Source organism: Scophthalmus maximus, chromosome 17, assembly GCF_022379125.1.
Source record: "Scophthalmus maximus strain ysfricsl-2021 chromosome 17, ASM2237912v1, whole genome shotgun sequence".
NCBI lineage: Eukaryota > Metazoa > Chordata > Actinopteri > Pleuronectiformes > Scophthalmidae > Scophthalmus > Scophthalmus maximus.
In genome coordinates this window covers 9,049,872-9,065,153 of record NC_061531.1, presented here as the reverse complement: position 1 = coordinate 9,065,153, position 15,282 = coordinate 9,049,872, and the positions used below count along the sequence as shown (strand labels likewise).

The 15,282-nt window shown below is 41.6% G+C and overlaps 2 protein-coding genes across 4 annotated transcripts; one reads left to right on the top strand and one right to left on the bottom strand.

The window, feature by feature from the left end:
• Positions 1 to 128: 128 nt before the first annotated feature.
• nme4 (NME/NM23 nucleoside diphosphate kinase 4) lies at positions 129 to 5,500 on the top strand. 3 transcript variants are annotated; one of them, XM_035615034.2, is made up of 6 exons: positions 129 to 1,400; positions 2,096 to 2,247; positions 3,259 to 3,389; positions 3,479 to 3,580; positions 3,777 to 3,889; positions 4,028 to 5,500. In XM_035615034.2, the coding sequence occupies exons 1-6, from the start codon at positions 1,396 to 1,398 to the stop codon at positions 4,155 to 4,157; spliced, it is 633 nt and encodes a 210-aa protein (XP_035470927.1). In that variant the 5' UTR covers positions 129 to 1,395; the 3' UTR covers positions 4,158 to 5,500. The 3 variants fall into 3 exon arrangements, with proteins under 3 accessions (XP_035470927.1, XP_035470929.1, XP_035470928.1); XM_035615036.2 differs by having other exon boundaries at positions 129 to 1,404; XM_035615035.2 differs by lacking the exon at positions 129 to 1,400 and adding an exon at positions 1,423 to 2,005.
• Positions 5,501 to 5,894: 394 nt separating this feature from the next.
• Positions 5,895 to 13,425, bottom strand: eps8l1a (eps8 like 1a). Its single transcript, XM_035615030.2, has 14 exons — positions 13,293 to 13,425; positions 12,306 to 12,423; positions 12,113 to 12,174; positions 11,274 to 11,409; positions 10,167 to 10,255; positions 9,989 to 10,063; positions 9,766 to 9,914; positions 9,469 to 9,666; positions 9,282 to 9,390; positions 9,033 to 9,173; positions 8,791 to 8,935; positions 7,918 to 8,080; positions 7,137 to 7,269; positions 5,895 to 6,715 (listed from the first exon to the last, which is right to left on the bottom strand). The coding sequence occupies exons 2-14, from the start codon at positions 12,421 to 12,423 to the stop codon at positions 6,629 to 6,631; spliced, it is 1,605 nt and encodes a 534-aa protein (XP_035470923.2). The 5' UTR covers positions 13,293 to 13,425; the 3' UTR covers positions 5,895 to 6,628.
• Between the last annotated feature and the right edge of the window lie 1,857 nt (positions 13,426 to 15,282).

Genomic DNA, 15,282 nt, shown 5'->3' with positions numbered 1-15,282 from the left:
TTGTGCTTTTGCAGTGGTTTGAGAATAATGGTTGTGTCAAGTTTGAACTTGAATTAATCTAAACTGCTGAATATTTACTAAAAATATTTTTTACTAATCAGATAAGGCTTAGCAGATTTTAGCAGAAGCGTCAACACAGAGATCTTGCTGTGCGGCATGTGACACATCACGTGGCAAATGTTGCATAAAATACAAAAGATAGGAAGAGTCAGCACAGGAGGACAAATTAAACAACTAATATTAGTAGATATCTGAGAGCAGACAGACTGAAGGTTCATGTGACTCGGCACAAACTAAAGGGCTCTTTGAGAAGAGAGAGAAGGAGAGGAGGGAGAAGGAGAGAATGAGAGAATGAAAAAATGACGAGGAGAAAAAGAGAAGCAAATCAAGCCCCCTTACCCCCAACCTCCTGACTGTATCCTTCTTCTGTAGTATTGATGAAGCTAAATATTTTCCAGAGGTTCATACACAAGTCACATGAGCGCTATGTCTTTGATATTCAATCATAATTTACTATTTAGGCTGCAGGGAGGTTAATGTGTAACAAATCAACAGAAAATGTCATTATATATCTATATTATATATAAAGGTCTGGTTTCACAGGAGAACAGGTTGAAAATATTTTTTTATATTCTCATCTGTGGATTTGTAAACTCAAAGGTCCCTGGATTTGCAGCTTCAAATTAACTTTTTATGACAGTATCTGATTATTGATGGTGCTTCTGTTCCTGAGTCATGACACTGAATGTTGAAGGGCACTGGATGACGGGAGAAGATCATCCTGCTGCCTTTAAGAAGACAGGGAGTCTCAAAGCCTGAAATAACCACGGAGCCACAAACGGCCATCACATGTTTTAGAAAGTGGAATCAAACCTCAACTGAATTCACAGGTGTCACAATAATTCTTATAAATATGCCTTCCAACTCATTTTCAGTGTCAAGCAAGCAGAATGTAACAACACAATAATCATAATATTAATAGGGGGGGGGACTGATTGCATCTGATCATACGAGTCTCTCGATTTTTTTCTCTTGCAAATTTAATATCCAGGTAGTGCATGTTTAGAAGCTGATAAGCAGCGAGTGTTTCTATATTTAAAAAATACCTGCCAATGTCGTCTCTAACTTTTACTTATTTATTAAATTTTCATTTGGAACTGGCACTGATTTTGCAAAGTTTAAAATATGTCAATAAAATACAGTCGAGCAATCTCCACAGTGCATTTTCATCAGGGAACATGAAAGGGAGTCTTTGATCCATTGGTCCTTGATGCTGGGTGGAGGCTGAGAGGCGACTGTGAGAGAACTCATCCTCCTCTTCCTCCTCCTCAGAAGAACCATCCTCGGAGCTGAACTAGGCCTCACAGAAGCAAGGAGTCCTTGTACTACACTTGCATGTGGAAAGTATTCAGACCCCTTCACTTTTTTTTCACTTTTTTGTCATATTGTTGGTTTATGCGCAAATGAAAAATCTGGTTGTTTCCAAACTTATTCAATTCAAGAATTATGGAGGTCATTGTGCTCTTTGGAAACTTGCAGTAGACATATTTTACATGGTATAATATGCTCTTGCGTTAACACTTTATTTTGAAAACCGGATGTCGCTAACACTGCGTGTTAGCTCGGCCCGAGTGTGTATCTACCATAAAGGCTCAACTGTGGGGGGCACCCCGAAATTTCGAGTTGGCTGGTTCATTGACCAAGGAGAACGGAATTACGATGGCAGAGTTAAAATGACTAATCATTATGATGCCTTTGATGAGTTGTGATGCCTCTGATGACCATCTTCGTCTCCTGCAAAGTCCAACAACTTCATAAAAAGTACTTCACTCAATATCCCTGTAGTCTTGTGCCATGACCTTGGTGGGCTTCAAAGTGATCGACACTCGTCTTAGAATTGCTGATTCTTTTTGAATGAGATTATGATCTCGGAGCTTTGTAGGAACTCTCTGCACATACACATCCATGAATAAACGGCAGACGCGTCTGGCACCACAGGAGTTAAGTATGTTTCGGTGCGAGTGACAATCAGCTGGGACTGACTCGTGAGTTCTGATCAAACAGTGATTTGACCTCGCTCTCCTCAACACGACAGGACGCGCATCATGTTGCAGAGACTGTGCATTTTTCAGAGAGTCGTCCAGCCGTTTATCTGGAGACGCCAAGAGACCACTAAACGGCTGGTTCCTGGGCTCCCGACCGCGCTGCCGGATGGACACCGAGCCGCCGGGCACAGGAGCGGATCAAGTGAGTCACTCCGTTTATACCAGTGGTCAGAAAAGCCATAGATGCAGCTTCTGTGTCCCTCCTGGTCTTTTACGCATTTGAGTTGAATGAGACTTTTTCTTTTCTTTAAGTTCTTTAAATTCTTCCAGGACTTAAATTTTGATACAGAAATCGTCCAATAAATACAACAACAAAAAATATCTCACAAATAAAGAAGTGTCCCTGTTGTTGCGAGATATGTGACGATGACAAACATCATCTCGTCACATATCTACTTCCTTAGAATTAAACAATAGATTTTCTTCCAAACGCAACAGAGACATTTGCGAAAACAAATTCCCCTGCCAAACTCATGGGGTCATGAACTGGAAGTAGGTTAGGGACAGAATATCGTGGGGACGGTGTGGGTGTCCTGCGCTGTGCGTAATCGGGGAACAAGGCACAGAACCATCCGGCGCAACTACAAACCCGAAACTTTTACTCGGAGTGAATCGTCCATCCCACCCGCCAGCGATTTACTGTAACCTACTTTTCTGACAAAGATGAACTTAAAGTTAAATACTATTAGACTTCCTTTCGCTGCAGGTCACGTGGGTATTTAAATGATCGCATGCAGTCATTCATTACAGCAGCTCGTGCGTGTTGCTGCTGCTGGTCTGTGCTCAACCAACATATCTGGGGGGGTTGTGTGTGTGTGTGTGAACTTGACTTTCATTAGTTGTGAAGGAGAATTTTGGTTCAAGACCATCGCTGAGAGGACATTCAAGACCAGGCTGTTTGAGGGTTAAGACTTGGTTTAACAGTTGTATAGGGGAAGGATTCGATGTACTCAATGGTCGGGGTCAGTTATTTAGTTGTGATGGTAAAGGTCAGGGTAAGAGTCTAGGAGACGCATTATGTCCACGACTGTCCTGTTTGTTGTGTTTCTCTGCAGTAATGTGGGTGAATTCGGGTCAATATTTGTCCGCACCTGTGTGCTGCATGTGAGGGTGGTGACTAAATATCCGCCACTCTTCTCTTCTGTCCCACTAGGTTCTCCAAATGTGACAGAGCGGACTCTCATTGCTGTGAAGCCAGATGGAGTTCAACGTCGTCTTGTAGGACAAATAATTCGGCGGTTTGAGCAGCGCGGCTTCAAGCTGGTTGGTCTGAAGATGTTGCAGGTATAAACGCCAGCAATGAATATGTTGGCGGATGTTTGTTTAAAATCGCAAATGTCATGGTTGGATATTTCACTGTCTGTGTTGTGAAGGTGTCCGAGGATCTCCTGGCTCAACACTACTGTGAACTGAGGACAAAGCCCTTCTACCCCAGTCTGCAACAGTACATGACCTCAGGACCTGTGGTCATCATGGTGAGGGCTCCTCTTTCTGGGATACTACTGTTTTGACTGCTTCATTTCTACTTCTTCTTTCTTCTTAATAGTCACTAATTTTGCATTAGGCTGACATACACAAACGTTATGTTTCAGCAAATGATTCATACACGGAACAGGACCATTTCATGTCTAAACCTGCTACAGGTCTGGAATTTCTTAACATTTCTTTTAGGTGTGGGAAGGGTACAATGTTGTCCGGACCTCACGCACCATGGTGGGACATACGAACCCAGCCGAGGCCCAGGCAGGCACAGTCAGAGGAGACTTCGGCATTCATGTCAGCAGGTAATTTGATCTCATATACAATATAAGTTTCAGGGTTGAACAATAACCGTGAGACTGCTACTTCTTGTGGTTGCAGTTGCTCGCGCGTGTTGTTCTTGTTTTGGCGGTTAACTAACGATGTGTGTTGTCCGTTAAAAGGAATGTGGTCCATGCCAGTGATTCACTGGAGGGGGCTCAAAGGGAGATCAAGCTGTGGTTTCAGGGAAAAGACCTCCTGAAGTGGGATTGCTGTGACCAGACCAGCACCTGTGAAGACGAGGAGAGTTGAACGCAGTGAGAATCAGTGATGCTGCCTCTTCTCCTGCTGCTTCTGACAGTGTGACCAAAGTGATCGGAAAAAAAAAACATATTCAGTGTTCCCACCAAAAAATAAGTGCACTTAGCATAGAGTCACAAAGATTCATTTTTGTTTTGTTTTTTACATTTTTTTACAATTTTATTTAATTCAAGCTACTTTGGCAACTGTGCACATTAATAACAGTTGCATCTTTCCTCACTTGATTTTATGATTGCAAGAGGCTCCAGCAGGTTTTGCATTAGAATGCGTCCCACAATCATCTAAAACACTGTTGTCTTTGTGACCAATGCTTATAAAGTGGTGTGCTTGTATATATTAGACATTGCGGCATAAATCATAATGAATGATAATCTAAATTGCTAATGGTCTAAATAGTATTAACAGTTAAAAGTTATCGAACATGATACTGAGCAAGATGCTGAGACCCCTGTGTACCACTGATGTATGAGTATGTGTGTGACAGAGAATTGCTGTATGAATGTGTATGAATGGATGTAAAGCACTTTGAGTCGTCACCAGGACTAGAACAACGACTGTATTGCCAGAATGGCAATCAGTAGAGCACGTACCTCTGCCAAGGCCCAACAGTCCCCTTAAATGTAATCAAGCTGCATCAAATTACACACACTCATAGATATCAGTTCCCTAAACATGCCAGATTTTGTCATCAAGATCCATATATTATTTACTTGGAAATGGGTGAAAATGTCAAAAGAGCTCACAATGTTTAATGAAAGTGAAAAATATTCCTGCATCTACCCCTTTGTCCAGATACGCACTAAAATTTAATGGGTTCTTTCTTGGCCCATGTCCCGTCCTTCTGCCAAGTTTCATAGAAATCTGTTCAGGAGTTTGTGTGTAGTCCCGCTGACAAACAAACAGACACGGTCAAAAACATAATCTTGTTGGCCCAACAACAACAGCCAAAACCCCAAAGTCCCCATAAATTAAATAAGACCTAAATATGCACTTTTTTTGTCATCAACATCCATCCATTATTCCCTCCACCATTTTGGAAACAGTTGGGAATTAAAACTTGTAAGTTAACAAAGCCTTTGCTGCGAAGGAATAATTAGTAAAATGTAATATGTTATTCTCATGTGACAAATTATATCTAATAGTGTTATGTTCTACGGGTATTTAGTGCAACAGGATGAAGAATCTTGACTCTACTTGAATCTTGTCATCAAATACTTTGTGTGCTTAGTCTACTTGACTAAAAGTTTAATCATGTAGATATGTGTAATTGAAATCAATAAGAAAAACCCCTGTGGAGCAGAAAAAAAAAAAACCTTAAATAGGAGAGTGAGCAGTTTAAAGTCAACTGTAAAACAATGTCAGTAATTGACTGAGCCGAATTCTCACTGTTTGCACTGGAACAGTTGACCTCAGTTGACTGTTACTGGTAGAACGGTTTTGAAGGCACACGGCTCTGCAGGCTGATGTTAACCTCCACCTGCTGTCATCACAGAACTGATTCTGGTTTTATGTCCGGTCAAATCTACAGTCACAAGTTTCAAATCCTTACAAAGCTGAAAAAATAATGACATGAGCCTTTATTTTGCACTCAATATCAATTATGAAATTACTAATTCATAATATAACATATATATAAAAATTCAAATTGTCTGTAACAGATTGTGTAATGAAGGGTAGCAGCAAACTCTGTTATAGCTGTTATACAAATGTACACAATTGTTTTTTTTAAAGCTGCTACATCAACAACAATGTATTTCTTATATCCATCTTATACAGTATGTTATGATGTGTACCACAGCTGTGATCATAATGAACCATAATGCAATCATAATGGAACATTTTAATATCAAAGAATATATATATATGATCAGTAAATTTAAAGTATTCAAAAAATTATAACAGCATCTGCCTGCAACAAACAACATTGTTGTAATACAGACTGACGATAAAGCAATAAAAAAAATCAATCTGTTCTGTGGAGATGAACATTTTTAACATGCTATATATTTAATGTTTTTTTTTTAAAGCTCTGAAAAGTAGTTTCAGACCATTGTCATAAATGCTTCACAGCAATAACACATTAGACTAAAAATCATTATGTTTATTTTATGGCATTTGTGTTTATTTTCATGTTTCGGATATTGTCTAAACAAAGGATAATAGAAATATTTAAATTGTTAGAGAAATATGACCAAAAATACACATACATAATAATGTTAATAAACTGGGGAATAAAGACCCTCTGTCTGAGGATATACATTTTTTTTTCCAATATAACAGTTTTTGTAGGAGAGTCTTTCTTTTAACACAGTTTGCTCTTGTTGATGAATCTTCAGCGCAGAAACGACAACAGCATGTGGGATTAAAACGTCCCTCTGTGCCACCAGCTGTGTCGGCAACACTTCAGTTGTGTCGGTTGATCGTTGATGCCACATCTGGATTAGTGAACGTGAATAGCTTCGTCAAAATGCACCACTCTCTGACTTCAGGCCAATCTTCAGCTTTTGCTTCTCCATCGCCGTCTCTAACTCTGTGGCTTTGCGCACGTCCTGAGGAGGAAACAAGGTTAGAGAAATATCTAGGAAAACATTGCTTTGCAGCTGACGTGCACCTCTGATCATATTCTAACCAATGTCAATCAAGGTCAAATTAAACACACTATATGTGAAATCCCTTTATTGTCAGACCAAGAACAGGAAGGCTGTCTTGCAATTCATGACTAAAATAAATACACACGCTGATACCATTAACCCATAAGGTATCTACGAGCTATTAGTCATTTTGTATTTTTAAATTGAAAGGTAAATAATCAATGTAGGTCAATGACAATGTGCTAAAATGATGTAAGTCTGTGCATAAGCCAAGGCTGAGCAAACAACTGACTCAGGACACATTGACCCATGCAGGAACACACACACACACACACATGCTCACAAACACAGAGTACAGCCAAAATAACAGTGGACAAACCTCGAGAAGGGCTTTCTGCACCATTATCTGGCTGTAAACTCTTGCGCCTTCCTCTTGTGACACTGTGCGGAGTTCCTCCTTATCCAGGGAAAAGAGCTGTGCTCCCGTTAAAATTCCCAAACTCTGAATTGTCCTAACAGAGGAGAAAGGAGCAATAAAATCACTGCCGGTGTCTGTTCGCTTTTCAGTTACAAATCATCGTCATCAAGAAGAAGAATCCACCTGCTGAAATGATTATATTACATAACAAATAAAGGAAGAATTTACTTAACTACTTGACTTTACTACCATTTCATCTGCAAATATTCTCCTGACTCACTGATTGTGTTCCAACCCAATTCATTTAACAGTAAAGCTTGCTGTGCATAAACACTGGCAGGGAATGTATTGTTGACATTTGGGGGCACTACAGTGCACATAATGTAATAAACTGTGAAAATAACAGCACTTAAATGTCCAATAACCACATTCATAGAAACTCACTTCTCCACTGGACTAATATAATCTGATTTCAGTTCAGTAGAGACCATGACACCTCCGGATTATTTTCATTTCGAAAACCCTTAGTGATACAAATGCATTCATTTGATTTATTCTAATACATAGCAGGTGTTGGACATGTTGGTCCCAATATTCCTCACACTGAAGGAGCTTGACAACAGGATATGTGGCTGTAAATGAATCAATAGGTTTCACAGACTGCAGCCCTGTGCTGAATCAGGTTCCGGGTGAATCTGGAAACGGGTGTGAGCTGGAGACGTCTCCAGTGCTGGACACTCACTGCTGACTGAAGCCCTTGGCGGTGAGCCAGGCCTCCACCTCGGTAGATGGCGAGTGATAGTTCAGGGGGGCGGAAGTGTCGGCGGCGCGGGGCGCCACCAGCGGACGGGCCGAGCCTCCTCTCCCAGCCAGCCGCTGTACGAGCTCATCGTTGATCATCAGGACTGCACAAACACAGAACTTCATGAGCATACGCACGCAGACAGGCACAGCGTCAATATGGTGAGTCAAAATGTCACATTTCTCACATTTCTGTGCTTGACCTCCTGGTTTTACACACTTCACTTCGATAATAAAGCAATCATTAATATTAATGAAATGATCATCTATCCTGCACGAAAGTGACTGTAAACTTCTACATTGATTGTAAACTACTATAAATTGTCTGAACCTTTGTGAAGTAAAAAAAAAATCCTAATATGCAATTTACCAGATAGTTTTAACCAAATGACTTTTGTGATTGGCGTCACGTGCAACACAGGGCATAGGGATCCCATCAAAGACAGCATGGCACTCAGCCCAGTTCGGCAAGTTATTGATGAAAAATGCTAAAAGAGCATCCCAAAATAGCTCTGAGTCCACTGAAGACAGGACCTTGGTATCACCAACATGAGAGATGAGAAAAAGTTCTAAGAGCTGCAGCTGCAATATTCTAGAACAAGTCCTTTGGAGTAAAAAGATACATTTTCTTTTTTTTCCAACATGTTAAGAAGGGAATAACAACACTTTGGTGTCGGTGAGTCACCAGCTTCTTTAAACTGCGTTGATGTTCACTCGGCCTTGGTCATTTGCCGAGTTTCTGGCTGACTTTCATGGGTTGTCGAAGGAAAAGGAGTTCATGTGTAGTCTGTGAACTACACATGATGTCTGCTACCTCGGCTGTCGTCTTCTCCCATTGTCCGCGACGGCAGAGCCATGCTCTGAGGGCGCGCTGGTGGGCTCATAGCGGTAGGACTGGTCCCAATCGGGCTTGATGGAGCATATGAGAAGTAATTTGTCCTTGGAGAAATCGGCGTCTTCTGTTGTGGAAAATCAGAAATGAATATTAAAAATCACACTGTGTGCAGTGTTTGAGGCACCGACACCATATATGCGCAGTTGTGTCTGTACTTATACCTTTGACTCTCTGCGTACCACCGGACTGTCCCTCCCCGTGTGATTCAGAGCAGACAGGGGCTCCAGGATGTTGGAGGGAACAAATCCTATCTGGTCGAAGCGATTCTGACACTTCCACCATCGCTTGGACGACTCTACTACCTAAAGAAAGGATGCCTCACATATCAGCTGTGCTTTGTGGCATTTTCCAAGAGTCTATGTGCTTTTACAGGTGAGTCACCACATATATCTCTAATCATGGCCGTTTACCTCCAGTGTTTCTCCTTGTAGCACAGAGAGCTCACTGCTGTTTCTTGCCACAAAGTCATAACTGCAGCAGTAAAATCTCTCGCCTTCTGGTGTGAGCCCATTGCCCTCTCTGAAATGAAAATGTAATTTTCAATCCTGCAATAGAATACATTTATGCATTTTTTTTCCCCAATATCACCGGACTTACACTTCATCTGTGCCTTGTGCTGTTCTTCGAGTTTGGTCCTGCAGAGTTTGCGCCTCCATCCTTTCCCTGAAAACATCCTGCTTGTGCTGCAACTCGATGGGATCCTCCAAAGGCTGGCCGGCGGAGTCATAGGCCCGAGGCTGCCATCCATCCAGGAAGACGGGTGAATATGGAGGAACGGCCACATTGAGGTGCGAACTGGGGGGGGGGGGGGGAAGAGGGGAAAGAGGGTCTGTGAGCTCAACATGAGACACTCTCAAAACAAGATTTATACACAGAGGCATAACACACACAGACCAGGATGAAGTCCAGTTGGAACCTAATGAAGTCCAGAGTTCCTTTTCCCCTTCGGTCAGATGCTCCTGGAGCAGTGAAACGGCACCTCTGGTCATAGCAGGAATAACCACTGTTGCAGCTAAGGCTGGCCCTCCAGTGGTTTTCATCATCTGTGAAAGAGAGGGTCACTATAGTCGGTACCACAGAGAGGAAAAACACAAAATCCATCAAAGGGAAAACTCACTAGTCTTAGAGGCACAAAGATGTGATGCAGCAGGTCTGGTGCATCAGGCTGTGAGATGGATGACTTGAGACGGTCCTAAATACACCGACAAATAGAATCATTTACATGGTTTCATCAAAATGAACAAAACAATCTTACAGAGTCATGCTGTGTTTGATTATGACCAGTGTAGCCTCACCAGCAGACTGAGGGAGTACTTGATTTTCTGAAAGAGATCCAAGAAGTCTCCTTCTGGTGGAGGAGAGGCTTTCACGGTCAACACATCATCTGCACACACAGGAGAGGAAAAAGGAAATACACATATGAAACGCTGGCACGTTGTTAACTCACCCCAGTCTCTGTTGCATTGCTTTTTCAAACTTGAGATACTTTCAGAATCAGAATCAGAATCAGAAATACTTTATTGATCCACATTGGACATTGGGTTTCATTACCGCTGCTCCAGCCAAGAATAGAAATATATCCAGGCCTAAAATTCTGCTGTCAGTGTCATTTGTGTCAAATGTTGTTTTTTTCAATCAGTAATAATTACGTCCATTAGCAGGGGTTTTAACACTTAATAGAAAATCAGATGAACAGAAGAGTAAAATAATGTCTTCCACTACTGATAATGACTCCATTAAGGTGTCGAGTCTTAGCTTGTTCAGCGAGCACTCTCCCGCAAGACCAAGTCAGTGGTGATGCCCATTGTGTTACTGCCTCCATGCATCTATTGCCTTCAGTCTAACCGAGGGTCACACCTGGGTTGTTTCGTCAGGCCAGCAGGGGGCAAACACGGATAAACCACAAACTCCCATTCACAACCACTGGCAATGTCCAGTGATGAATAAAACAGCGTGCCTGCGATTGAAAGATCAAGACTGGGATTCAAACCTTGTTGCCGTGGTCACTCCTTATCCTCTGTACATCAGCGAGAGACCCTTCATTTGTTCATTTTCATATAACTGGAAAGCCTCTTCGTGTCGGGTACAGTACATTGTAAAACCCAACGGATGAAAACTTTTGAAAAAACGTATATTTGAAAATCAGGTTATTCGATTTTATTTTTCCTTTTTCTTTTATTATGTTAGTTGTGAATTCCTGAATCTTGCGGAATGGACTTGGCCCCAGTTTCAATCACTTCTTTGACATCATCATCATCATCTGAGCTTGACAATGACACCAGTTCTAATTTATTTGAATTACCTTAGGGTGTTTTCCTTTTTTGTTTTTGGCAGTTGCTCCTAGTATTGAAAATAGTGAAACACTGCCAATGTTAAGCGTTTCCCAGCCTCTGCTCTCTCACCATCGTGGCCCGCCTTGTTCTTGCTCTTCCTGCTTCTCTTCTTCCTCCTTTGTTGGAGAACACTCTGGGCCTCTGCTGTCTGCTGCAGCCGTCCCATGAATCGCTCCATGTCGTCAATGCAGTGGTTCAGAATCTCCTGGCGAAGACACAAACTGTGTTTTATCCCCCTGTGCAACTTATTATTTCAATTCATTTCAATATGCGGATATTTTCAAAAGCAACAAGAAGTTGATGCCAACCTGAAAGGTAGCACATAGCTGTGCAATAGTTATAGTTAATAACCATGATCATGCTTATTCATTTTCAATATTTGAGATTGCGACAAAGGAGTATTGATTTATTTACAGTCTTATAAGTTGTTCATGTTTTCTTGACCAGAAGTGTAAAGCCACATCCACAAATCAAAATTAAATCTAAACAACAAAAGCTTTGCCACAGACAGCTTTCTCAGCAAACAAGATGACTGTTGTAAACTTCCCTGTGCAGTATTTGCTGCAGGTCTGGAGTCCAGAGTTGCAGAAGTACATCATAAGTATTGAGTTTCAAGAGGATTATACCTTGAGCTAAATCAAATCTCTTATTTCATATCTTTCAGCTGTGATTCCTTTTTTCATGATGTTTAAAAACAAAACAATAACCTCCAGCAGCTCTCTCTCTGCAGCCACTGATTCTACACTGCACGAGGGTTACTGCCATGAACTCGATGGGACAACATCCTCTCGCCAAGCTTTGCTGCAGTGGTTGTGATCACGGTTGAATTAAAAGATAACCCCACTGGCCCAAATATTCCGAGTACATATTTATACAAGAGTATCAAATTGAATCATGCTAGTGCATACCACTTCTCTCTCCGCACTCGGTTGAGATGTGTGATTTGAGTCCTCGTGGTGGGCGCCATTCTCTGAGCAGAGAGAGCAGACTTGAACATACATACAAAAAGCCTGCAGCACTAGGTTAGATAGTGTGCAGAGAGTGAAAAGAAATCTCGAGCACATGCGCACGTGTTCACACAAATCCGTCAGGTGAGTTTACCTTTGCCACAATCTGCGTAGGTGGGCAGGCCGCCGGGGAGAGGCTGCCCCCCCGGAGGTATCATGACCCGGACACCTGAGGGCTTTCTGGGGACCACCGGAGGAGGTTTTTTAGACATCTGTTGTGGAAGCAAACAACAAAATTAAGCATATACAGAAAAACTACAGGAAATAATGTTTAGGCACTAAAATACTTAAGCCTTTATATCAACGTTTTCTGTGACACCTAATTTCTGTTTGCTTAGTAGTTGTTCAGCCCTCTGTAATTACCAGGAAATTATCTCATTATCCGTTAATATGACTCATGCCTTGCATTCTTACATTGGTACATGGTTCTGTTCTTTCAACTGCAACATCTGCATATGAATTAATGTAATATCTGACTGATTTAAACACTCATCTCGACCGAATGCATTATATATCAGACACAAATGATGAAGAAGAGCTTGATTGTGCCACATTCCACAAGCCAGTGGTAGGAACGCAGAGTATTCTGTATGCACACTTGCATGTTCCTGCATTTAAGTGATGGATACATACGACAGGCAAAACCACTGTCACCAGGTGCTTGGTATGCAGATGACACAACCACAAAAAACTTGAGAGGGACACCGTTGTTTAAGTTGAAAATGAAAAACCACACGTCTGCGCTGTGCAAACACATTCCGGCTCTTGTCGTCATTTTCCTCTTGTAATATTTTCCCTTCCGACGTACTGATGGAGCAGTGAATAGTGCATACGTGTTTTCAAGCATTAGCAAATTCTTACAGTATTAAAGGCAGAAAGTTCTTTATGCAAAAAAAGGATTTTAAAGTTTTCATGTGTGAAGATGAAGTTAAGCCTCTTGAAAAGTCTCCACATCACGGACATCAAGTTGCTGTCCTTTATATGACAGGTGCACCCGCCCCCTCTTTTTCTCTCACGCACACACACACCTTAACACAGTTTACACTAAGTTAAGACTTGAAATCTCGATTGATCACTGTACCTTTTGGTGCGGTCTGAGCTCAAATCCAAGGCACAGAAACCAATCCTCGTGCTTAGTTGTATGTGCACTGAGCTTAGCTGTTTACATGGGCACGTCCCACCTTCTTGAGATATGCAGAAACAAGAAAAACAAGTCTGGCTTTCCTTACGCAGTTAATCTGTGCTGCTTCCACTGTCTGACGCACTCAAACCTGCACCTGCCCCGTCCCTCCCATTCTTCTCTCTGCATCTCTGCGAGGCCTCTTCTTCCTGTGACCTCGGACAGGCTTTTTTTTTTTACCTGCAACCGCCTGTGGATTGTGCCAAGAGGCTGATGCTATCTGCGACACATGCCAATGCAGAAATGGAATGCACTGTTCTTCGAGCTCGGCACTATACACTTACGTCATATTTCACTGGAGACTATAATTACAAATAGGTGAAAACTATGGAGAAGAATAAAGGAGAATAAAAACAAAATTAATAATTTAATTGCAATTTATTCTTTGGATTTTCCTCAAAGGAGAAATGACATTAGCAATGCCATCTCAGATAATTCAACACTTTGCAACTCGTGCTTAAAAAGGTGCTATTTAATTAAAGTTTCAAATTCAATCTGGAAAAATCTGAAATCAGAGGAAAAGGGTTTTGACTGTGAAACTTTTCATCACTTTCGAATCTGATAAAGTGAAGTGAATGAATTGTTGGTATTGTATTGGTTCAAATAAATGACTAGTTTAGTGGATGTAGCGGATGAATCTTTGTTGTGAATTTTTGCAGCCCCGGGTTTACTGTGGGTGAGGGACTATTCTGCACAATGACAATTTGTAGCAGGTATAGGACATCGCAGAGGGGAAACTGAGGGGTTGTTGAGGGTGATGGCAGGGGAAGGAGAGAGGGTCAGCTGTCTTCATTTTTTGGGTTCAGCTGTTACTTGGACGATTCTGCGGGTATTGACTGTACATCAATAATATACATATGGACGGAGACCTTTCTCTGTTTCTGGCCCAATGAGCCAAGTGGTCTGCCAAATTCTTTCTGTCTTTCAACTCACATTTTAAAAAGCTGTGATGCAATTAAGCAGCTACTATCAGTTTGATTTGTAGATGGACAGTTGTGATACACAGTACATCCCAACAGCAGGGGTGACGGCTGGTCCAGTGACGTACACAGTGGACGCACCCATCGCTGTCCTTTCCTTTAATTGAGGGGAACAGCAGTTAAAACATTATTTTTTTTTGCAAACGTGAAATTGAGGGAAGAAATCAGGACCACAACTGGGGACTCGTGTTCCAGATGTATCTTGGTGTTCTCTCTCCAAGCGTCCAATGTGTTGTATGGATTTCTGACTATAATCAGGAATTGCCTCTGTCACTTTGAAAGCTCTCGAAATGTTGACTGTAAAACATCTGGTCTGCCACAGGAACCAGGAGACATGAGCAGCAATTTGAATGCATGTGTGAATTGGAATCATAGCACATTATTTCCACTAGAGGGAGCAGAGACCTCCCAAACGTTCTGTCAGCAGGTGGTTGAGAGACAGTGAAATGTACTGACTGGTATCTCTCAGCTGTGTGGCCCCAGCCGCTTGTTTTTTCATGCCAGTATCATGCAGCATAATTTAACTCCAGGAAGCTTCCCTGAGCCAGTGCGACTGCTTTGCAGTACTTTATTTTATTTCTTTTTCCGAGGGCAATTTTTATTTTTGTATCTCTATGTCCCATGGCTTGGGCTAATGGAAGAAAAATCCAGTATATATTTATCAGCTGTTATAATGTTTTCTGTGCTTGTGTTTGGCTTCATTATACAGCCACACGGCGGATGTGCTGCTGACACAGTCAGTTTCCAGTTTGGCATTTATAATTGTCTTGTCAAAGAGACTCGCAATTGGCAACACATATAGAGGTTTACATGCTTTATGCTGTACAGTCATAATTTTCACATTCATAAAGATTGATGAGTTTAGACTTGATTAAAGTGATGCCTCCAAACGGAGCTTTTTAATTTGACAG

Coding starts and splice junctions, on each gene's coding strand:
- nme4 (XM_035615034.2), top strand. Junction 2,248..3,258: donor CGGGCACAGGAGCGGATCAA/GTGAGTCACTCC, acceptor CTGTCCCACTAG/GTTCTCCAAATGTGACAGAG. Junction 3,390..3,478: donor TTGGTCTGAAGATGTTGCAG/GTATAAACGCCA, acceptor TGTGTTGTGAAG/GTGTCCGAGGATCTCCTGGC.
- eps8l1a (XM_035615030.2), bottom strand. CDS start 12,423: ATGTCTAAAAAACCTCCTCCGGTGGTCCCCAGAAAGCCCTCAGGTGTC. Junction 9,667..9,765: donor TCCAACTGGACTTCATCCTG/GTCTGTGTGTGT, acceptor CCCCCCCCCCAG/TTCGCACCTCAATGTGGCCG. Junction 8,081..8,790: donor GGGAGAAGACGACAGCCGAG/GTAGCAGACATC, acceptor GTGTTTGTGCAG/TCCTGATGATCAACGATGAG.